At 42.7% G+C, this 25,642-nt stretch overlaps 1 protein-coding gene across 1 annotated transcript; it reads right to left on the bottom strand.

Annotated features, from left to right (window-relative positions):
* Positions 1-9,884: 9,884 nt before the first annotated feature.
* Positions 9,885-11,679, bottom strand: LOC149471056 (claudin-4). Its single transcript, XM_089657200.1, has one exon. The coding sequence runs from the start codon at positions 11,587-11,589 to the stop codon at positions 10,960-10,962; it is 630 nt and encodes a 209-aa protein (XP_089513326.1). The 5' UTR covers positions 11,590-11,679; the 3' UTR covers positions 9,885-10,959.
* Positions 11,680-25,642: the final 13,963 nt, after the last annotated feature.

The following is a 25,642-nucleotide window of genomic DNA, read 5'->3' as shown; positions in this document are numbered from 1 at the left end:
AAAAAAGTTTTTTGTTTCCTAAGTTCTTTTTTCAAAGTGTAAGGGTCCCTTTATACCTTTCCAGTCCATTGCTTTCCCCCAGCCACGTTAAAGTGTACTATTGTTAATGTCTATTGCATTAAGGCATCCCATTCATTTTTAATTTTCTGCCTACAAATGACAATGGACAAATAAAACAGACTTGCCTTTTTTAACACGATGCATTATAATCCATTGCATGTGTATTATGGTGTGCTGCAGCATGGTTATGTTGCAGGCTACTTTGTTTGTGCTTTTCAGTCTAAATAACTGACACTACAAAATGCTGCAAACATATAATTGTGAAGCCAGACATAAAAAATATTTAAAAAATCTTAAAAATGCTTGTATTTCATTTTGGAAAAAAATAATCATGTTTTGTGCAAGAAACATAATGTTAGTGCCATAAACAGCTCCCACAGGATGCATAGGGCCAATCACAGCTCCCTGCACCATGTGACTAGTTCTGGCCAATCACAGATCACTATTATATTGAACTGTCATGAACTTAACTCATTCATGACAGTTCAAAGCAAGCTTTGCATTGCAGAGCAATAAACTTTATTTACCCCCAGAGTAGTACAATGTTTCTATGGTAACTTTGCACTACTCTGATAAAAGTATTTTTAACAAAAAAAAAAATACAAAATGTAAAAAAAAAAAAAAAATACTGTATTGAAAATGTATTTAAATTTATTTTAAAAATGATTAAGGGTTTTTTTTTCTTTAAGCTCTTGCCAACTGCCTGCCCGCATTGGGTGGTCAAGCAGCAGCTCTGGGCAAAGCAACACAGCCTTAGCGATGCCGCTTTCTATTTTGGATTGTGAACGCGCCTGCACCCCCCGCTGCCCTCCATTGGTCCAGGGAGAGAAGAGAGAACTGTAAGTAAAAGCACTACATTTTCACCCACACATTAGATTAGCACATTTCCCCTGTCAATCGCCCCTCTTAACCCTTTGATCACCCAACTGGTGCCATTAGTACAGTGTCAGTATTTAGAATTTTTCACTGATCACTGTATTACTGCTGCATCCACCTAGGTGAGTATAAATGTTTGTTTTTATAAAGTCTGTATTTGTTTAATAAAATAGAAACAAACTAAACTCTTCAGCAGGAAAAAAATGGTTGAAGAGAGAAGGAGAATAAGGAGTTAATTGCGGCTGATTAGAATAAACTAAGGGTTAATAAGGCGTCAAAGGAACATTTTATAAAAAACAAAATCAACAACTTTTTTTTACCTGTTGGGTTGCTTTAAATGACATCATTTGCAGATCTAAGTTCTCCCCTTTGATATGCAGATAAATGAACAAAAAGATACAAGTGTAACAATACAGTATGCTTACATTGTATCTTTGTATAATGGTTTGAGCAGTGTTGTTCATAAACATTTATTCAGATTGCTTTTTTAACAACTAGAGCTGCCCACTTCTTTTCTGAGTATACTGTAATGCCTGCTATGATTGATCACAGCAAACAATTAAGATACTCTGGGAGGGTGAGTCCCAAAAGCAGGGACAAGAGACTGGATGTGTTACACAAACCCTGTGCACAATGATTACATTTTTTACACAATTCTGCAACGAGTTAAAGTGTGAAAAATGTGCATATAAATAAATAAAACTCACATAAAAATGCATGAAAACGCAGGTGACTGCATATCAGTTTTTACCTGCATTTTTTTTACACACAAGTGTGAACCAGCCCTAATATTTGGGTAGTTATCTTTTATTTATTTTTTGGGGGAAGGGTTGACAAATGGCCCTCCCCAAGTAGGATATTATGCTAAACCTGTAGGTAATAAAGAGAACCATAACCTTCACTAGGTGGAAGAGTGGGTTTGTTAATAAAGTTGCCTCCACTCAGGACAGGACCTCTGTGAACAAAGGGGATTTTCTTCCTGGAAAATTAACCAGTAAAGTACCTGGGAGCAGAGGAACTACTGCAACCATCATATAACACTTATATAACATTAAGTGCAGCTCAAAGTCCTAGCAGTATGGAACAAACAGTCTCTATATCACTTCATACGCCTGTCCTGCAGAACAAGCTTACCCTAGTGGGTTGAATCTCCAGTCTCTGAATTTAGGAAATATCTTTCTTCCAGTCATTTGAACTTACATCCAGGCTTACATAAACCATTAAGGAGGTCCCAGACATTGCACAGTTCTGGCCTGGGGGGAACCTTATATTCTTGCTCTATTTGTCATGCACATCCCAGGTGTGGAAAACTGACAGATGGCATTCCTCAGTTGTTATTGTCTGGACCCTGGGGAATTAATAGATTCACCAGGAGATGTTTCGAGCTCTATTTCATAGGTAGAAAACACCAGACATTAACCTTTTGGTACCAGGTTCAACAATAAATAGAACAAATTGTTGGCCAAATTAGGGATCCTCAGGCCATTGTACTTACACACTGTCAAGCTCATGAGAGATTCTCTGTTGGCCTCCCCAGATCAACCAGACTTCTATTCTAGAGCCCGGTCTATACCCTGTTTGTCAGCTTTGGCGGCATTACTGTTGAAGCCCAGGTCCTGATGGACAGGGGTCTCTCAGATTTAGTCATTACTACTCTCCTAAAATCTAGGAAATCAATTTCTGGTAAAGTCTACCATCATGTTTGGAAGGCATACGTTGCTTGGTGCCGGGCTAGTAAGTTCCTTCCCAGGAAGTACTCCATATTACAAATCCTGTCTTTTCTCCAGTTGGGTTTGGACTTATTTCATCCTTAGTGTTTCTGTATTAGAGGCCACTTGGTTCTCATTACACAGGGTACAGGGTGTCACTTACATTGTTCCTTCTGTGCACTCCCTGTTGATGCCACAAGATATCAACCTGGTTCTGTTGGTTCTTCACCAGCATTTGAACCTATGAAAAATTTTATGCTGTCTGCCCTTCTTCACATGGTGGCCTTTTTCATCACCATCACCTTTGCAAGGCGGGTTTCTGAGTATGTGGCCTTGTCCTGTGAAGAACCTTTTTCTGGTTCTTTACAAGGACAAAATTTGGTTTGAGGCCAAGAACTTCTTTCCTTCTTTAAATGGTTTCTGCCTGCCTTCAGGATGTCATCTTACCTTTTCTTTGTCCTGCTTTATGAATCCTAAAGAGAATTCTCTTCATTTTGTTGGATAAATGCTGTTCACATTTACATTTCAGCTACATCCTCTTTTTGTCAGTCTTACTCTGTTATTCCTCAAGAACCCCTCAAGGGTCAGCCAGCCTTCAACTGCACTGTTGCTAGGTAGGTAGGGAAATGTATCATTTAAACCTATACCTCAGGCATAAAGTTCCCCCCTTTCTGGTCAAGGCACACTCACTTGAAGTGATAGCGTATCTTTGGATTTTCAGCATTAGGCTTTGGTCCACTGATCTGCAAGGCCACCACTTGGTCCTCAGTTCACAGATTTAGGTTGTACCAGGTGAGCTTTGGCTGTAAGGTTGTTTTGGTAGCCCTGTGACCTGGGAACCTTGCCTATTTTGTTTCTTTTCACTCTTGTTCAGGCCTGTTAGCAGTTTTTTTGCTGTGTGGCCCACCCCTCAGTTGGAATACTTTGAGACATCCCTTTAGTGACTGATTTAACAACCTGTGTCCTCTGATGTTCGATCAAGAATATTGTTTTTTTGTTTTACCTGTAAAATTATATTCTTGGAATACATTACAGGCTACAAACCCCTCCCTCTCTCCCTGGTTACTGCTTGCTGCAAAACTGAATGTATGCTGGGAGTGGGAGGGCATAACCTGGGTTGTCTATACAGCTTTTGTTTGCCAGTGTCAAATCACCTGAAGGTAGCTGCTTAACCCAATAGTGTTTGATTTACCAACTTGTGTCCTGTGATGAGATAAAAATCCTATTTTTAGTTTCAGATCTGTCTTAAAGTGGTTGTAAAGGCTCAAGGTTTTTTACCTTCATGCATTCTATGTGTGAAGGTTAAAGACCTTCTGTGTGCAGCAGCCCCTTCAGCCCCAGCTAATACTTACCTGAGCCCCCTCTGGATCCAGTGATGTGCACAAGGTCCTTGGCTCTCCATGCTATGCTGTCAATCACAGCTAGTGAACCAATGAGGAGAGAAAGGGGGCGGACCATGGCTCTCTGTGTGAATAGGCACGCAGAACAGCAGCTCGGGAACAAACCTTCTTGGGTGCCCCATAGCAAGCTGCTTGGGGACGGGACAGGAACATAGACATGGGGCCTGAGAAAAGAAGGATTGCGGCTGCTCTGTGCTAAACCACTGCACAGAGCAGGTAAGTATGACATGTTTGTTATTTTAAAAAAATTGCCTTTAACCTCTTCCTGTCCGGCCCATGCCAATAAACGGCCAGACGGGAGCGCTCCTGATGCGGGGGGACGTTTCTAAACGTCCCCCTGCATCTATTGCCTGTGTGTGCGCTACCTGGGAGCGCACAGCGCCACGATCTGTGCCCACTGTGTCCACTGGACACAGAGGAACACAGGTCATTGTACGGAACCTCTGTGTAAGGTCCCTATGCATGTGATCACTGATTGGCCAATCAGTGATCACATGAACAGTAGTAAACAAGATGTCACTTCCTGACATCATTGTTTACTACCTGTGAATTCTGTGAATGATCACAGAGGTCACATGGCACAAGGATATTCACAACAGCCTTGTACCATGTGACAAGCTGTGACCAATCACAGCTCTCAGAGGAATGCAGCCAGAGAGAAAGAGAAATGATTGCTTTTACAGCCTTTATGGGTGTAAAAGCAATCAGTATAAAATAAAATATCTTCATCACTTCCCGCAAGTAGTACAGTTTCACTATGGTGATACTGTACTGCTAGGGTGACAGTATGTAAAGAAAATAATACATAAATAATATTACAAAAAAAAGAAAAATGCACATAACATTTTTGAAAAATTATAATTTTTTTTATACACTAATTTGGGCTATTTTTTTTACCAGAAAGATAGCTGAATACATTTTGGCCAAGATTTATAAAGAAGGATTATTTATTTGCAAAATTTTATAAGAAAACACTTTTTTCAAAATGTTTGGGATTTTTCATTTATATAGTAAAAAACTAAAAATCCCAGTGTTGACCACCAAAAGAAAGTTTTATCTGTCTCAAAAAAATGCCATATGGGTACACTATTGTATGACCGCGCAATTGGCATTCAAAATGTGATAGCGCTGAAAGCTGAAAATTGGCCTAGAATGGAAGGGGGTGAAAGTGTCCGGACTTGAAGTGGTTAATATTTATTTATTACAGGTACTTATATAGCTCCATCAATTCACAGAGTGCTTCACATATATATTGTACATTCACATCAGTCCCTAACCCTCAAGGGGTGTACAATCTAAGGTCCCTAACTTACATTCATATATACACATACTAGGGCCAATTTAGACAGGATCCAATTAACCTACTAAAATGTCTTTAGAGTGTGGGAGGAGGAAACCAGAGTACCCGGAGGAAACCCACACAGGCACAGGGAGAACATGCAAACCAGGCAGGTGGTGCCATTGTTTGGATTGAAACCAACAACTCTAGTACTGACAGGCGGAAGTGCTAACGATTTAGCCACAGTGCTGCCCATAATGTCACTTTAAAGCATAGGTGCTAGTGTTTTGAAAGCATTTGGAAGGACACCTTGGGCCTTGCGCACATAGGTGGTATGGCCCTTTTGCATGGGTACACCGTACTCAACGCAGAGTTCCTGTGTTCTGGGCATGCATCCCTGAACGCAAATGGCCCTAAACTGCATGGTACTGCCTCCACATATTTTCACGTGTCATATATTTTGACGGGCTGCTGGCAGCAGGGTTTGACACTGGACATGGACTGGCCACCAATGTGCATGTAGCCTTACAGGGCTCGAGAAGAAGTATGCATATGTGGTCAAAAATGAGCTGTGGTGTCAATTAAGTGGATATCACTTCACTTGTAGTATGGCACCATTGCTTTGCTATGTTTTGAACAAAATAGGGCTTGGAGATACACTGAAGAAAATGTAAGAAAATCTTCATCAACGTCAGTAGATGCAATAAAATCCCCTGGCATTGGTGTTAGTGGTTGCAGTAACAACCTCCAGCATGGGTGTGAATGGGTGCAGTAATAACCCCCCCAGCACTTTTTCACCTTTGTGCTGCTTTTGCACTGCCTGTCTCTGCACCCACATCCACTGCTTGCCTCTGTACTCTCTATCCACAGCTCTGCCGTGCACAACTCACTCATCATTTGGCTTTGAATACCCTTCCACTACTTGCCTCTGCATGCATCGATCACAGCTTGCTTCTTCACCTCTTATTCACCACTTAGCCTCTGTACAACTCATCACCACATGCTTCTGCACCCCTCCTACACAACTCATTTTCCTCACTCTAGGCACTTCTGCACTCCTTGTTCACCCTGCCCTTCATCCACTGTCCATGGGTGCATCCATCATCCACAATTTGCCTCTGCACCCCTCCTCCACAGTTCACCTTCGCTTCCTTCCTCCTCTGCACCCCTTATTCACAGTTCACCATTGCACCCCTCCTCCACAGCTAACCCCCTACACTCACACATTAGGCACAGCTTGCTTCTGCACCCCTCATTCACAGCTCATGTCTGCACCCCTTTATCCACCACTTGTCTCTGCACCCCTTGTCCACAAGTCACATCCACCCTTCATCAACAGATTACTTGCACTCCCTGCACTCTTTGTCTACAGCTCATTTGAACCCCTTGTCCACCGTTTACCTGCCTTCTGAACCACTTGTTCATAGCTCACTTGAGCCAAACTTACCTGCACCCATCCTCTACAGCTCACCTGTGCCTCTGAACCTTGTCCATAGCTCACTTGAGCCAAACTTACCTGCACCCATCCTCTACAGCTCACCTGTGCCTCTGAACCCTTGTCCACAGCTCACCTGAACGCAGCTCACCTAACTCCTTGTGTACAACTCACCCTCACCCTTTCACCAGCTCCTTCAATGCCTCCTCTCCAGTATCAGACCAGTAGTACTATCCTGCCCCTCCACCACACACACCCATATGTGGCATATTTGAATGAAAATCCTGTGGCTCATTCCTTGGACACAGTCTCATCGGGACAACTGAACAAAAAATGAGACTGTCCAAGCAAGTCCATGACAAAGGGTGGATAAAGGGGTGCAGACGTGAGCTGTGAATGAGGGGCAAAAAAGTTTTTGTTTTTTTTCCTTTTCCAATTCAAGCAATAAAATAAAGTATTAATTGTCCTACCAAAAACATATTGGGTATATTTATAAAGCAGTAAATGTGACATTCACCAAACATTCACTGCAAGTGAATAAATCACTGTAATTTAAAACACATACACCAGAAAGATGCACTGGCAGTGAATATTTGGTGAATATCACATTCACCACTTTGTAAATATACCCACTGGTATCATAAGCAACAACAAAGTGATTGGTGAACGAATATATTCATACCTGAACTGTGCAAATGGCTCTAGAATTTAACTGGTTAAACATCCAGTCAAGTGGAGAAAAAGCTCTATTTTGAAAGCATTCCTTTTTGTATGGCTGGAGAAGTTCATATAGGGATACTTCACTTCATACCTTAGGCCTAGGTTCATTCACCCTTAATGTTTTATTAACTCATCCACTGTTTTTTTTTTTGTTTTATCCTCATTTCCTAAGTTCTACCTTGGAACAAATGACGGAATCTGGGGGATGGTCCAGCCATAGAATCTGATAAAGTTTGTGGTAATAATGGCCCAGGCACCTCATGGTACCCGTGTGTTGTTTTTTTCAAGGAATTTGGCATAAGGTTAAATAAGCATCTGCAAAACATTTGGCTGAGAGTACTATCTGTTCGTAGGAGAAGCACCTGTTCAGTTTCACTGCAAATTAAGTGGTTGCCCAAGATCTAGTACATAGCCAAGAATACACTGCGAGAACAAAACTACTGTACACATGCGTCACTTACTTAGGGTGTGTTATATGACTACATACCAAGTCGATGATCACCAACAAACATCGCAGATCACACTAACCCACCTGATATTATATCTTGGCATGTCTATCATGGGAAGGTCTTTCTCCTTGTTGATTTGCGGATTGAAACTTTTATTGATTTGCCATCGGAATAATGTGGCAAAGAGTGGTTGGACCATGCCCTTGCCTCTGGCTACGGTACCTTTACACTTTGTGACACAGCAGTGAAAGTCTAATTTCTCCAAAAGCATTCTCCACAATATAAATATGACCTATTGAGAGAGTGAAATCCTCTAGTATTGACCATGATTGACCTTAAACCTGAAAAGGTCGATTGACCACAAATTAACATTTCAATGACTGCTATATTCTGGAAAGTTACCCTCTCTTACAGCTTTTTGTGTCTCTTGGTAGTAAGATATCTGCATTTGAACTTCCAAGTCTGCCCACTTGTCATGGCAAATACCTTAACTTTCATTTGTTTGTGGAGAGGACTGAGGACACTTCAAGGTGGGCAGGAAGACTGCTGGGAACTGTTGCACAGAGTTTGAGCCACTGAAGACCTTAGATACATAAGAAGCCCATGGTGGATTCAACTCTTTAGATTACACCTTTGAAGAAATACTCTGGGCAAAATTGTTATTTTCCCTTGCAGTGGAGCTGTGCCCACAATGCATGGGTTAACTGCTCATTTTTGTCTAGGCCAGGGGTCTCCAAACTGCAGTCCTTGGGCCAGATGTGGCCCTTTGCTTGTCTTTATCTGGCCCTTGGGGCACTATTCCTCCCACTACCACCAACAATGGGTTATTATTCTTTCCACCAGAGATGGGGAACTAATTCTTCTATTGACACCAATAAAGGAGCACTATTCCTCCTACTGACACCAATGAACAGGCACTATTCCTCCCAGTGACACCAATGAACAGGCACTATTCCTCCCACTGACACAAATTATGATTTTTTTTTTACTCCCACTGACCACCATACCCTATGGCTTTGTGTACTCCCAATGATGTCAAGGCATTTTCTACTCCCACTGGCCAAAGTCTGACCCCCCTAAAGTTTGAAGGGCAGTAAACTGGCCCTTTGCTTCAACAGTCTGCAGACCCCTGGTCTAGGGGAATGCAGAGTGGAGATATATTTAATTAATCTGCCGATCCTCCTAGCGCAAGACCGGTCCCTGCCCCCCCCCCCCCCGCATGCTAGTGGTCTTGTGAATGAACTGTTCCTGATGTCATCACGCCCATAGACCAACTCTGGACATGAGAACAGCAGGAATGGTCCACTGCTGGATTTGGAGAGCACTGTTTTCCAGAGGATCGGGTAAGTATAGTGTTTCCTTGTGCTCCTGGACAAAATGAGCAGATAACTCATGCAGTGTGATGCATGGAAAAATAAAGATTTTGCCCAAAGTTCTTCTTTAACTGAAATACCACTCTATGGTGGACTTACCAGTCTGGGTTCTCAGATCTTGCCACTGGATTCCTTATAACCAACTATTAGATGATCAGATGGAATTTACACATACCTGAATAAGTTCTTGAATAGACCAATTCACATTTTACTTTACATTTTATATACTTTAGGATAACGTTCGCTTTTAAAATGATATATTAGTGAAATATAAATAAATTACAATGACAGATTGTTTCCTTCCCTCTGTGCGTAAATTAATATCGATATAGATCAAATTGTATGTAAACGTTTAGAGCTTAATTGACGGTTATATTTAATACATAATGCTAAACCTTGTTTCTGGCATTTAACCTTGCTTAACCTTAAACACAAACATGCAGATAACTCATCCCACACACATCCAGGCACCTTTCCAACACACAGCAACCTCCCTTCAATTCCACCATCATACCATACTATTATAAATCACATATTCAGCCATTTTCACACATGACTTAAACAATATAAAAATACAATTAGAGAAAGAGTAAGTTTTTTTTTATTGTAGAAACATGTATTATTTGGAAAAAGCATAAACATTTACAAAATACAAAAATAACAATTTAAAAAAGGCATTCATTTGGCTTTGCACATTGACATTTTACAGACTTTGTACAAACTTTGCATGAATATTCAGCTATGTACAGTTTGCACTGATCAATATTATACTAACAGGGATATCTGTAATAACATGGAGGGAAAATAATGCAGATTTATAAAGGCGCTATATTGCGTTAAGACTGTACAGACCAGGTACAGTTTTGTTTTTCTTAAATATACATAACAGTATTTAAATCAAGCGTAAGTAGTATGTTGCTGTATCATCACATCCTGATTTGGGCAAATCGACTAAGCACTGAAAATAAAAAAAATCATCAAAAGCATTCTGAACAACCCCCACTGCGCCAAATGGTGAGTGGGAGCTGCGCTTCAGCGATTTGCCCGGCGTGAAATATCGAATACTGAAATTAATTAACCTCCATATTCTTTTTTTTATATTAAATCACTGGCTTGCAGCTCAGAAGCAGACTCTAGTTTCTCTCCCCCTCCCTCTGTGCCTAGATATATCTCAGTAGGCCTCCCAGATTCTACTGATACGTTTCCCTGAGTTCGCTGACGGTCTGTGGCTTGCCAAAGCTCTTTTCCTGCAGTACACAACAATGACCACCAGGGGCGTGTAGAGCTCTAGCAGCTGTCACCAAGCGCCTGTGTAGCCCAACCTGGTGCAGACTCACTCAACAGGTAACACTTTCCCCACCCAAAATCCCGGTCGTAGCCTCCACCCAAATGATTAGTGATTTTGTTTTTCCGTCTTCATCGATCTTAACAGTCAATGACAGCGTCCTCTGCTGGGTGGGGCAAGTGTTCCCTGCCTAGGTTTGTTCAGTTCACAGTCTTAAAAAAAAAAAAAAAAAAAACAGCCAAAGTCACCATTGATCTTATGTGGCAAATCCAAAGTTTGTAACAATAATGAAGTAGATGGTGAATAAAGGTTCAAAGTCCTCGTGTCCTTCGTTGGCTCCTGGACAAGGCAGTCGGCGTCCCCGTAGGGCTGATTACACGTAGTTGCTGGCTGGTCCAGATCGTGCTGCGGAGTATTTGGCAGAGTAAGGCTTCTGGTCCCTTGGTGGGCAGTTGCAGCACAGCATGGCACCGCCCAGGAGGAGCAAGGCAGCGGCCGCCCAGCCAATGTACAGCGATGCCCCCAGCTCTCTCTTCTGAGCTTCCACCACCAGAGGATTGTAGAAGTCTCGGATGATGTTGTTGGCGGACCAGGACACTGGGATCAAGGTGAGGATTCCGGCCAGGATGAAGATGATGCCAGCGACGATCATGACCTTAGCCTTGGCAGACTCATCTTCCACGCAGTTGGTGCACTTGCCTCCAATGATGGCCATGAGCACTCCCAGGAGGGCCACAATGATGGCGATGACCACCAGGGCTCTGGCTGCCTGGAGGTCCTGAGGAAGGGCCAGCATGGAGTCATAGATCTTGCACTGCATCTGCCCTGTGCTCTGCACCACGCAGTTCATCCATAGTCCTTCCCAAACGATCTGGGCCACCACGATGTTGTTCCCGATGAAGGCTGTCACCCTCCACATAGGGAGAGCACAGGTGATCAAAGTGCCCAGCCATCCTATGATAGAGAGGGCGATGCCCAACACCTGCAGACCCAGAGAAGCCATGGGTGGATGCTCGATCCGCTGCTGCTGCTGCTGCTGCTGGAGATGTCAAGGTGTGCTGCCTCTTGGCTGATGAGGAATGTGAGGGATGTGGGAACCTACAAAGGTAGATATAGCCCCAGCACCTTGGGGAGGAGTTTGTCTGCATCGATCCGGTTCTCCATCTCACAGAAACTCACCAGGAGCCATGAAACCAGTTGGGCTGGATTCTCTGTTTTGTCACAACAATGAGTGGTTTCACCCTCCCGTCACCTCCCCCCTCTGTTTGGCAGCCTCGTCACTTTATGGAGTGTGTCATCAGCTGCACAGAGAATTCCCCAGTATCACCAGCACTGAAACTCAGGGGAAATGATGAGGATGACCAAGGGGAAAGAAAGTGTTCATTGACATCCTTGTACACATTAGAAATGAGGGTGACTCATGCCATGTCCCCTGACCCACATGACAGCAATCTGATGCTCTGTCCACAGGATATGACAGGTGTGCACTGCCAGGAATATACACAATGCAATCAAAATCAACACTCAGGATCCCACAAGCTGTGTACCTGTCTGGCCTCATGCACACAGGGCATTAATGCTGATTTTAGGAGTGTCATCATTTTGGGGTTTTTTTACTGCTTCCGAATGCCCCTCCATGTTATTCTATGCGTCCACACATACACATAAAGCTTTTAGAAGCCTGTGGGGCCAGTTCACACTACATGCTTTTCAGTTGCATTTTTTCTGCATTAGAACACACAGAAAGTAGGTTATTCGGTTGTCAATGTCATTGTTCACATCAGTGCTTGCAGTTCCAGTGCGTTCCAGATGCAGAAAAAAAAGTAGAGCATTTTTTCTACACAGAACTGTACTGGAACGTTGTAAATACAAAATGCACTGGAACGCACCAAAAACGTACTGGAATGCATTTGTCCTATTTAAATTGAAGAACTTTTTTTTTTCTCTTCTCTTTTTCTTTCTGTCTTTCTCCTCAATTATGATTTATCATCTTGGTTGTGCAGTGTTTTTTCATATTGGTCCATACACCGTGCCAGGGGATACCCTCCCCCCGACAGTCTGTTATGTTCTACCTCCATAATATCAGTTATCGATCCTTTCCGCTCACTATTATATTGCACTATCTTTATGTATCCACATGGATCATAACCACCTTTGATGTTTTTCTTTTGTTTATGTATTTGTACTTGATTTTGATAAATTTACCTTTAAATTGAATAACAAGAGAGGGGAAAAAATTGTTTGGAATGCATAAAAAGCGTACTAAAACGCATTAACCACTTGCCTACCAGGCGCTTAAACCCCCTTATTTACCAGGCCAATTTTCAGCTTTCAGCGCTGCCGCACTTTGATTGACAATTGCGCGGTCATGCAACATTGTACCCATATGAAATTTTGATAATTTTTTTCTCACAAATAGAGCTTTCTTTTGGTGGTATTTAATCGCCACTGGGCACTTTACTTTTTGCGCTATAAATAAAAAAAGTGCAAAAAATTTGAAAAAGAAAAAAGTTTGTTTCTATTATAAAATTTTTCAAACAGGTATTTTTTCTCCTTCACTGATGTGCGTTGATGAGGCAGCACTGATGGGCACTGATAGGCGGCACTGATAGGCAGCACTAAAGGGCACTGATAGGCAGTACTAATGAGGTGGCACGGATAGGCGGCACTGATAGGCAGCACTAATGAGGTGTCACGGATAGGCGGCACTAATATGCAGCACTGATAGGCGGCACTGATAGGTGACACTGATGATGGGTACTGATAGACGGCACTGACTGGCATCACTGCTGGGCACTGACTGGCGGCACTGACTGGCACAACCGCTGGGCACTGACTGGTGGCACTGACTGGCAGCACTGCTGGGCTGCACTGGTGGGTGGCACTGGTGGGCAGCACTGGTGGGTGGGCACAGGTGGGTGGCACTGGTGGGCACAGGTGGGTGGCACTGCTGGGCACAGGTAGGTGGCACTTCTGGGCACAGGTGTGTGACACTGCAGAGTGGCACAGGTGGGTGCACTGCTGGGCACAGGTGGGTGCACTGCTGGGCACAGGTGGGTGATCTGCTGGGCACAGGTGGGCGGAGCTAGTGGGCGCACTGCAGGGCACAGGTGGGCGGAACTTGCGGGTGGCACTGCTGGGCACCGATCATCAGGGCACTGATCATCAGTGCCCTGATGATCGGTGCCGATCCCCGCTCTGACAACTGCCGGTTCTCGGCAGTACTTTCCTCACGATCTGACAGCGTGAGGAAAGTGCAGCCGAGAATCGGCACTTGCATTTCCCTCTGATCAGCGTGTCATTGGACACCGCTGATCACGTGGTAAAAGGCCGGTGTGATTGGCCTTTTACCACATCACGTGATCAGCTGTGTCCGTAGGACACAGCGATCACGGAGATCGCCGGGGGCGCGCAGGAGAGCGCGTTCTGGGAGGACGTCATATGACGTCCACTCAGAACTGGCCGGCCGCAGTGAAGCCGTCATTCAGCTATCTGCGGTCGGCAACTAGTTAAAAACACAGCAGAACGGGTCAAAAATGCGCATGCAAAAACACATACAGAACACATCTGGACTGCATTTCTATAGTGTGAACTGGCCCTTAGGGCTAGTTCACTCTAAATGCAGTTCAGTGCACTTTTTTTCTGCATCAAAAATGCATGCGCAGTGATTTCCATGTATTCCATGTATGTATGGCCCTGGTTCACACTATAGTGCAGTCATTTCCAGTCAGTTTCCGGTGAAGAAAAAAGTAGAACATGCTGCATTTTGTCTGCACAGAACCATTCTGGAACACAGCAAACTGCATCAAAACTGTACCGGAACTGCATGTGGTGTGAACTGTAAGCAAAAACGTATTCAGAATGCTTCCAGAGTGCGTTTTTGTAGTGTGAACTTGCCCCAGTTCACACTACATGTGTTTCAGTTGCTTTTTTTCTGCATCAAAAAAGCATGCACTGTGTTTTCCATGTATTCCAATGGCCCTAGTTCACACCAGTGCAGTCAATTCCAGTCAGTTTCTGGTGCAAACAAAAAGTAGAAACTGATGCATTTTTTCTGCACAAAACCATGCTGGAACATAGCAAACTGCATCAGAACTGCACCGTAACTGCGTGTGGTGTGAACTGTAAGCAAAAACGTATCTGGAATGCATCCAGAGTGTGTTTTTGTAGTGTGAACTGGCCAGAACACACTGGAATGCACCAAAAACGTACTGGAACGCACGTGTCCCTATTTTAATTGAAGAAAAAGGGGAAAAATGAATTGGAATGCATCAAAAACACACTGGAATGCATAAAAAATGCACTGGAACGCGCCAAAGATGCGTCACAAAACACGCCTGCAAAAACGCATCTAGAACACATCTGGACTGCGTTTCTATAGTGTGAACCAGCCCTTAGGCTCCATGCACACTAAAAAAAAGATGGAAAAAACACTGGGTAAATAATGCTGGTAATAGTGATTTTTAGTAGCGTTTAGAAGCGTCAGCGCTTTATTAGCATTTTTACAGTACAGGCAGAAAAAAAGACTAGAAAAAAAGCTGTTAGGAGCATTTAGTAGCATTTAGCAGCATTTTGGAGTGTTTTTTTTTTTTTTTTTTTTAATTTAAATATTTATTAAATTTTTCATGTTAATACAAAAACTCAAAAAGGGAAGTAATTCTCATACAGATAGACATTTATAAAATTTCTGCCTTTCCCTTACTAAAAACTCTTTTCTTTCCCATCCCACTACCCCTCCTTCCCACCCCTCCTCCCCCTCTGCAGACTCTAACCCATTCTATTCTCTTGAGGCTTTTTAATTTTTTTGTTAACATCGTTGTTCATGTTTTCCTATATTTCTCTTTCAATCCTGCTCTTTCCCACTTTTCCCATCTCCTGAGATAAACTCTCATTCTATCTTCCTGCATATGATATGATCTTTCCATTCTACCTATCTGGTTTACTCTGTTAATCCAGTCCACCTCCTTCGGTACCTCGACTTTCCGCCAAAACTTGGGTATCAGCCCTCTCGCCGCATTCAAGAAGTACCAAATACCTGAATCTTTATATTTATTTACAGATGTCTCCACATTGTGTAGGAGACACGTCGTTGGGTCTAATCCTATGTCAATTTCCGTTATTTCTTTAATCAACTTGACTATTGTCTTCCAAAAAGCCTGGATTTTCGGACATTCCCACCATATGTGAAACACCGTGCCTATATCTCCACATCCTCTCCAACACATATTTGAACTTTCCCCATTCATCTTGTGTTCTACACTCGGTGTGATGTGCCATCGTGTCACACACTTATAATTAACCTCCACCTCTCTCATACTAACATTATCGTGTATCAATCTAAACATCTTTCTCTGTCTATCTTCATCAAACCCAACTCCCATATCTCTTTCCCATTTTGTCATAAAGTTTAACTTTGTGTTTGTGTCTAATTCTGTGAGTATTCTATACACTTTTGAAATACCGTGCTTCCCATCCCTTCGTGTCTCCAACAACCTTTCAAACATATTCCACTCCTGTTTTATTCTCAAAGGTTTCGGTAGTTTTCCAATAAAACTTTTCAATTGATGGTATTTCCACTCATCCATTCTAATAAAAATGTCTCCCTTCTTCTCTATTAACTCTTTAAGTGATCTCAATTCCCCCTCCACCAATACATCTCTCAGTTGGGTATCCTCCTTTCTAAACCATCTCCCCGATATCTTGTTCTTTCCCGGAGGAAAGTACTCAGAATTCGTGAGAGGCATTAATATTGAATTAAATTCCCATTTCATATTTTTATGTAAATTGTCCCATACCCTAAAAACATTTAAAGTGTAAATACTTGTGCTTTCTTTGGTTCCCCTGAACTGTGGTGGGACCCATATCATCTGACTCAATCTAATGCCTCTAAGATCATTTTCAATTGTTACCCAACTTTTCCCCTTATGGTTAAATGTCCAGTCATATATTCTTGCCAAAACCACTGCTTTATAGTATCTCTTGACATCTGGTAAACCCAATCCCCCTTTCTCTTTAGTCCTACTCAATGTTTCATATGCTATTCTAGGTTTTTTATTCTTCCATATGTATCTTGTTAACATTTTTTTCAATATCTTAAAGAAGGCTTCTGGAATTTTAATTGGTACCATTTGAAATCTATACAGTATTTTAGGCATAATTACCATTTTGACTAAGTTTATACGTCCTATCCAGGATGGATTTCCTCCTTCTAGTCTTTTTAAATCTTCCCTGATCTCATTTATCAAAGAGATATAGTTTAATCTATACAAATGCTTAGATGAGGTAGTGAGTTTTATTCCTAGGTATTTTATCTCTTTTTCTCTCCATATAAAGGGGAATTCTTTTTGTAATTTTTCTTTTTCGTTCTTTGATATATTAATATTCAGGATCTCTGTTTTCGTTGGATTAATTTTTAAATTTGATAGTTCACCGTACTCCTTCAGAATCTTCATTATATTTGGGAGAGTTATTCGGGGATTCCCCACGTAGAACAATAAGTCGTCCGCAAAGGCCGCTACTCTATGTTCTATGGATTCTATCTGAATTCCCTTTACCGATCCACTATTTCTTATTATTGACAACAGAGGTTCGAGTGACAATACATATAGCAGGGGGGACAGAGGACAGCCCTGTCTTGTACCATTTGACATTCCAATGGGTTCTGATCTCTCCCCATTTACCGTGATGATTGCAGTAGGCTCCCTATATAGTTTACTTATCCACTCTCGCATTCTATCTCCTATCCCCAACACTTTTAAGTTATCCATCATAAAGCCCCAGTCCACTCTATCAAATGCCTTCTCCGCATCAATCGACAAGAGCACCACCGGGGCTTTCCCTCTTCTACTCTTCTGAATAAGCATCAGGGTTCTCAAGCCGTTATCTCTACCTTCTCTCCCCGGTACAAAGCCCACCTGATCTCCGTGGATCCATTCAGGCATCAGATCTCTCAACCTGTTTGCTAACACCTTTGCATACAGTTTAGTGTCTGTGTTCAATAGTGAGATAGGTCTATAGCTGGAGCACTGCGATGGGTCCTTACCCTCCTTGTGAATAAGTACTACATGTGCCTGTAGGGATTCTCTCCTCACTTCCATCCCACCTCCCAGAGCATTCATATATTTCTCCAGCTTGGGTAACAATACTTCACTAAATTTCTTATAGTACCTAACTGTATAGCCATCCGGACCTGGACTTTTTCCCCCTCCTGTACTTCTTAATGCTATTTTAATTTCTTCCTGGGAGATTTCTACGTCTAGGGAGTTCAACTGTGCTTCACTTAGTTTTGGTAATCCCGCATTTTTTAAGTATGTCTTCTTTTTTTTCTTAATTCCCTCTTGGGCTTCTTTTAGAGGGTCTTGGGGGCTAATATTATATAACTTTTTGTAATACTCCGTAAACACTTTAATAATCTCTTTATTTGAGTGGACCAGCTCCCCCTTTGAACTTTTTATCTTTTCTATATAATTCCTATTTTTCTTTTTATTCAAAGCTCTCATTAGATATCTTCCTGGTCTGTCTCCCCATCTATACCTCTCGTTCAAAACCCTGTTATATACTCTTCTCTTCTCCTCATCCATCAACCTCTCTAGCTCCTCTTTTTTATCCAGTAAGTTCTGTCTCGTATCTTTTGTTATTTTCTTCTTATGGATCTGCTCCAAGTCCAATATTTCTTTTAAGAGCCCACTGACCCTCTCTCTTCTTTCCTTTTTCTTCCTTGCTCCAGCCGCAATCAAGATTCCTCTTATGAATACCTTATGACTTTCCCAGACTGTAGCTATCGATACTTCCTCTGTTTCGTTCTCCTTAAAGTATACCTTAATCTCTTTCTCGATTTTCTGAACTACATCCTCATCCAGAAGAAGAGCCTCATTTAACCTCCACCCTAATTCTCCCGTCCACCTTCTTCCCCATCTCAACTTCATCCCGACCGGAGCGTGATCCGAGAACGTCCTTGTCTCTATGTCAATTTTTACCAGATGATCTATTAGTTGATGTTCTATTACGATGTAATCTAATCTCGAGTATATCTCATGTGCATTAGAGAAGAAGGTATAGTCTCTGTCTTTCATATGCATTATTCTCCAGGTATCCACTAGTTGATATTCATGCATCACTTTTTTCAAAGCTCTCAGAGACCTACTCCCCTCTCTTTGCACAGGAGAGGTATTATCCTTTTGTGGGTCCATACAAAAGTTTAGGTCTCCAGCTACTATCAAGCGCCCTTTTTTAAAGTCCATTAATTTTTTCAACAAGCCCTTCATATACTTCTCCGAGTTTTTATTGGGACAATATATATTGGCTAAAGTACACTCAATCCCCTGAAGTCTACCTTTTAAAAATAAGAACCTCCCCTCCGGGTCGGTTCTTCTATCCTCCAACTCAAATCTCATGTTCTTTGCCAAACCTATTGCAACCCCTTTTGCTCTTTTAATTGGAGAATCTGCATAGTACCATGTTGGATAGTATTTGGATTTCAATTTCACGTTTGCCTCTATCTCAAAATGCGTCTCCTGTAAAAATACCACTGACGTAGCCCTGTGATGTAACTCATTAAACAACCTAAATCTCTTCCCTGGACAACTCAGCCCGTTCACATTATAGGTTATAAACTGTAATTCTTCCATCTTTCCCAATTAAGTCCATCTCTCTTCCAGATTGCCTCTTCCTCTTTATCCCTTCTGTCCTGCAGAGTATTGACCCAATACCTCCTCCCCTCCCTTCCTCCCACCCAACTCTCATCCCCCCCCCCTCCCTCCCTCCCCCCCCAACCACCCCTCTCATCCTCCCTTCTTTTTCCCCTACCCGTTTTTAGGCCTATAAACTGCCTACAAATCATTTGTGGATCCATTTCCACCATTGATTTAAAATTTGGGGCATCAGCTCCACCTATGTACGGTTCACCTCTCCTCCAGCCGCCCCGATTCCCTCTCTCTGTCATCTAGATTCAACAAGAGTCTTTACTCTTTACCTCCCTGCCTTAATCGGAGCCTCCAAGCAGGTCTCAGCATCCGGAGGGGGAAGGCCAGAGGCGAGAGAGAGAAGTAAGAGGAAAAAAAAAAAAAAAAATTCATTTTCTACTTAATTCTCCCTCTCCTCCCCCTCCACCCCTGGGGCCTCCCTCAGCCCGACCTGTTGCCAGTCCTCTTTTCTTATAACATTTATGTTTCCTATATCTTCTTTTTCTTCTTCCCACCCAGGTATCTCCATTCTTTGCAAGTCCAGTCTATCACAGAAATCTCTTAATTCATCCGGAAATCTCAGATACGCTGTGACCCCATTTTTCCAGCCAATCAGAAATGCTGAGGTACCCCATCTATACTGCACATTCTGTTTTCTCATTTGCTCCAACAGGGGTTTCAGGGATCTCCTTCTCCTTAGGGTCTCTACTGTTAAGTCCGCATAGATTTGGATAGTCAAGTCTCCACACTTAATTAATGATCTTCCCTTGATCTTCTTCCAGATCTCGTCTTTGGCCCCAAAATTTTGGAACTGGACAATTATGTCCCTCGGTCTTTCCTTCTCATTAGCCCGTTTGAACTTTCCTACCCTAATCACTCCGTCCAAATCGATCCCATCAGATTCCGGTTTATCTCTTATGGAGTTTAGGGTTTTTTTAACTAGTTCATATAGTATTTCCCCTTTAGCAGTCTCTGGGATTCCTCGTATTCTAAGATTACTCCTTCTTTCTTTATTTTCTTGAACTTCCATCCTAAAGATCATTTTTTTCTGGTTATTTTCTAATTGGCTTATTCTTTCCCTTAAATTATCTATTTTCTGGGCCTGGATTTTAACTTTCTCCTCCGTTTCTTCCATTCTTAATAGAAGGTGACCTAAATCATTTCGAATAGCTGTCATTTCATGTTTTATCGTTTTTTCCAGATTTTGAAACATTTCTGCCATCTCCTTCTTATTTGGTAATTGTAGTTCACCTTCTAATTCTTTTTTTCCCAAGCCCTCCACTATTTGTTGGCTACCGCTGCTGTTCGTGCTCCATGATAATCTAGGGCTATTTCCTGAACTAGTGTCCATTTCCCCCTTTGCACCTTGGGCCCTTTCTGGCGTAGTATTTCCATATGATGTAAATTTCTTTATTGTTCCTGTTTGGGCCCCTTTGGGCCCTGCTCCCTTGGGACCTTTGTTCTTCATATCTTCTATATATCTTGATAGCCTTGCAATTGTTCCTATATCCTTTACTCTCCTGGGACACCTGGGCCTCCTTTCTTCTTCTCTTCTATCCCCTGGGAATCCTCCCCTCTTTGACCCCTTGGACACCTGTATCACTCAGGGGTTCACCATGCAATAAGCCCCCAACAGTTTTCACTCACCCTTCCCTTCTCAGGACGGTGGTTCCAGGCTTATGTGGAGGGCCTTCACTGCTGCTCAGTCCTGGGGGGGATTCCTCGGGGTATCCGATACTTTATTTCTTTCTTTCCACCTCCATTCTCTCTCCTTGGGGATGGTCTTGGGGAAGAAGAGTAAATGTCCTGATATTTATGGGTCTCCCTGACCCAGGATCAAACAGCCGGCCAGGGGGATGCAGGCAACTATAAGCCGGCAGCACTTTATTTAATTAGAGCACCAACCAGCCTCCTCTTTCCCTCCGAGGTCCTCCTCAGCTGGTCCCTTTCTCCTGCTTCACTCCTCCACTGGCCGCACGGCTTTCCAGTCCTGTAGCACAGGGGGAGCCGTCATGTCGCTGCCGCTCTGACAGGGAGCCGGCCGGCGTCTCTGCCTCCCAGTGATGCCTTGCGGCGAGCAGCGTGCTCACACCGCCCTGCTTCGTCTCCCCGGCAACCCGACAGCTGCACTGGAGTCTCCGCAGCGAGATCACCTTCCGGAGGTCCGTGCCCGCTCTCCTCTCCCCGCTCCAGTCTCTCCCCGCTTGGAGCCCTCCTCAAGCAGGTAGGGCTTCACTCCATGAGGGTCTCGGGAGGTTAGTTTTGGAGGTTTATCGGAGAGCACTCACATCGTGCTCTCCGACGCCGCCATGTTTAGGCTCCGCCAGCATTTTGGAGTGTTTAGCATTTTATTCTGCTGGAAAAACGCTCCAAGCTCTACAAAAAACAGGTTTTTATTCTGCTCCTAGACGCTAAAGCACAAAAAACACTTATAGCCTAAAGTAATGTGCATGGACACAGAGGATAACACGATTTAGCTTCTAGGAGCAGAAAAAAAAACCTCTAAGGCTCCACGCACACCACTGTTTTTTTATGGTAAAAAAATGGTGGGTAAAAACCGCTGGTAACAGCATTTTTTATTTAGCTTCTAGGAGCAGAAAAAAAAGGCTAAGGCTCCACGCACACCACCGTTTTTTTATGTTAAAAAAATGGTGGGTAAAAAACGCTGGTAATAGCATTTTTTACTAGCTTTTAGGAACGATAGTGTTTTATTAGCATTTTTACAGTACATGTATAAAAAAAAGCAAGAAAAAAGCTGTTAGGAATGTTTTAGGAGCATTTATCATTTTTTTTTCTGCAGGAATAACATTCCAAAAAACTCTACAAAACAAGTGTTTTTTCTGCTCCTAAATGCTGAAGCTAAAAAAACGCTAATAGTAGTGTGCATGGACACAGAGGATAACATTATTTAACTTCTAGGAGCAGAAGAAAAAAATGCTTAGGCTCTATGCACACCACCATTTTTTTAAAGCTAAAAAAAGCTGGGTAAAAAACGCTGGTAATAGCGTTTTTTAATAGCGTTTAGGAATGATAGCATTTTTACAGTACATGTAGAAAAAAAGCAAGAAAAAAGCTGTTAGGAGCATTTTAGTAGCGTTTAGCATTTTTTCTGCTGGAAAAACGTTCCAGAAAAACTCTACAAAAACATTTTTCTTTTTGTTCCTAGATGCTGAAGCTCAAATATTGCTATTGGCCTAAAGTAGTATGCATAAACACAGAGGATAACGCTGCTTAGCTTCTAGGAGCAGAAAAAAACCTCTAAGGCTCCATGTACACGGGACGTTTGGAAAACACTTCTGAACGATGGAAACTGACTGCTGGGAAACGTAGGTTAAAAAACGTCTGTTTAGTCACGTTTGCATACCGCGTTTATGAGCGTTTGCGTTTAGAACCGTTTTTTTTAGATAACCTCAAGGGACCTTCCCAAATGCAAAAACAGTAAAAAATTAACATTGACATTTTGAGAGGAATAGAGAGAGCAGAAGCAGAGAGAGCAGTATGTGTTGAGATACAATGCCTCCTCACCTCCTCCCTGTGACCCCTAGGGGCCAACACGCTTGCAGGATCACCCTGGATCCTTAAATCATATGGACCAGCAGCCTTCTTCCTCCAGTGGATCTCCTCATGGGGCTCCTGTTGCCCCTGATCAAACCTGATGTCTCTACGGGACAATAGCTCACCAGCCCAGTGAGCCAAGAAAAAGAGACCCTCTAAGTGTAGTATTAGTATAGATAAGGCTCCTTTTATTGTAAGAGAAGGAATATCACTCACATGTATCGCAGTTCCCCCTCCTCACCGATGTGTGGGCATACTGCATGTGCATGGGACTTCCTGGGTATACCAAGATGGCGTCGCACGCCGGAAGTGCGTCACCGCGCACCGGAAACTGCGTACTCACGTACCTACGCGTTACGTCACTAAATACTCGTGACAACAGAATTGTTGAACACTATTGCACATTGCATGATTTTTTTCATCACTTATATACTATTTTTGGATATTTTTTCATTTGAGTATTTTTGAAGCGTGGACACTTTATTGCACTTTGGCACTTTTTTGTTTAGCCCCTTGTTTTGGATTAGAGGGGTTGTGGACATACTATTTAAATGTATTTTATTAAGTGTGTGTACACGGTTTTTTAAATGAGAGGCACTGTTATAGATACTGTATTTATTTTGTGTGTGTGCACATTTTTAAGCGAGGGGCACATTTTGGGTCTGACACTTTACATGTTTAGCACTATTGTAGTGATGAGTTACACAATATATGAATTTTTATTGTATTTTCTATTTTGTATTTATTTTGAGCGCTACACTATTTATATATATGAATGATTAACACTGTTTGGGTATCAGTTTTCTGAGTGTTGGCAGCTTTTTGTTTGGCACACTTCCTTTAGGACTTTGATTCAATGTGTTGAGATGACCTGTCTTTTCTGGTTGTATTCACTATGGATCCCATCATGAGCATAATGCAGCACATTCTACCATTTTTTCCTTCACACAAAACCTGCAACTGACTGCGCTGGTGTACCGGGTCCATTTGAATACATGGAAAACACTTTGCATGCATTTCTGATGATGAAAAAAGGCTCTGGACAGCATCTGGATATGGAACAGTTAAAAAACTCTTCTAAATGCAAATGCTTATAAATGCGGTTAGCCGCGCTTACAAGCGTTTGGCGTTTGAAACACTGATAAAATCTACTTCTGAGCGCAAGTTTGGTCGTTCAAAAAAATGACTGCAAACTCAACTGCCTGTAAATGACTGTAAATGACAATGTGTACATGGACACATAGGAAAACATTAGGGAGAGTTCAGGGGCTGCCTTCAAAAAAGCAGAAAAGCTCCTGAACGTGAGTTTATCAGCTGCAGTGTACATGAACCCCAAAGCTCCATGCATAAGACTGGGTAAAAAACGCTGGTGATAGGTGTTTTCAGTCTGTTTAGGAACGTTAGCGTTTTATTAGCGTTTTAGTAGTAGTAGTCTGCGTGGACACATAGGATAACACTATTTAGCTTGTAGGAGCATTAAAAAAATGCCAATAACAGCTTTTAGGAGGTTAAAAAGTGTGCATGGAGCCTTAGTGGAAGGGGGGTTTAAGCCCCCGTACACACAATGAGAATATCAGACGAATGATAGGAGCTTAAAAAGTGTGCATGGAGCCTTAGTGGGAGGGGGGTTTAAGCCCCCGTACACACAATGAGAATATCAGACGAATGATAGGAGCTTAAAAAGTGTGCATGGAGCCTTAGTGGAAGGGGGGTTTAAGCCCCCGTACACACAATGAGAATATCAGACGAATGATCATCCTTTTTTTTTTGCGTGCTAGTCTCATACCGAAAGCAAAGGGGTTACTAAAGTTTTTTTGTGACAGAATAAAAATGTCAAAGTGATGTCATGTATTGTTTTGTATTTGCATAAAATTTTCAGATGAAAACACTGATTAATCGCCTTCCGCCCACCATATAAGGTAATGACGGGCGCAAGGCGGTTCTCTCGTTCTGGGATGACGTCACATGACGTCCTCCCATTCTAACCGTGCATGACCGGCTCCGGGAGCGCACAGTGTGGCGATCGGCGGTGCGCTGTGTCCCTCACCGATCAACGGAAAGAGCCGAAGATGTCGGCTCGGTCATGTGATCAGCTGTATCCAATCACAGCTGATCACATGTAAAGAGGGAAATGCCAGTTACCGGCATTTCTCTCCTCAGGAGCTCTCACACTGACAGCTCGAGAGGAGAAGAGAGCCGGTAATCGGCATTACTCAGAGGGGACATGTGCACTGATCATCAGGGCACTGATGATCAGTGTGCGCTGATGATCAGTGTAGCCCCAGCAGTGCCACCTGTCAGTGTCCATCAGTGCCAGCTGTCAGTGCTCATCAATGCCACCTGCCAGTGCCCATCAGTGCCACATCAATGCCACATATCAGTGCCTACCAGTGCACATCAATGCCACCTATCAGTGCCCATCTGAGCTGCCTTTCAGTGTTACCTATCAGTGCCAGTCAGTGCCACCTATCAATGCCAGTCAGTGCTACCTATCAGTGCTGCCAATCAGTGCCAGTCAGTGCCGCCTATCAGTGCCAGTCAGTGCCGCCTATCAGTGCCATATATGAGTGCTGCCTTTCAGTGCCCATCAGTGATGCCTGTCAATGCCCATCAGTGCCACCTACCAGTGCCTCCTCATCAGTGCCACCTATCAGTGTCCATCAGTGCAGCTTATCAGTGTCCATCACTGCAGCCTCATTAGCGTACATCAGTGAAGGAGAAAAATCACTTATTTACAAAATTTTATAACAAAAACTAAGAAAAAACTTTTTTTTTTAAATTTTCAGTGGTTTTCTGTTTGTTTAGCAAAAAATAAATAAC

Source organism: Staurois parvus, unplaced genomic scaffold (genome assembly GCF_062004578.1).
Source record: "Staurois parvus isolate SC_StPar_1 unplaced genomic scaffold, SC_StPar_1.0 ptg000029l, whole genome shotgun sequence".
Lineage (NCBI taxonomy): Eukaryota > Metazoa > Chordata > Amphibia > Anura > Ranidae > Staurois > Staurois parvus.
The sequence above is the reverse complement of the archived record's forward strand: the minus strand, read 5'-3'. Positions and strand labels throughout refer to the sequence as shown.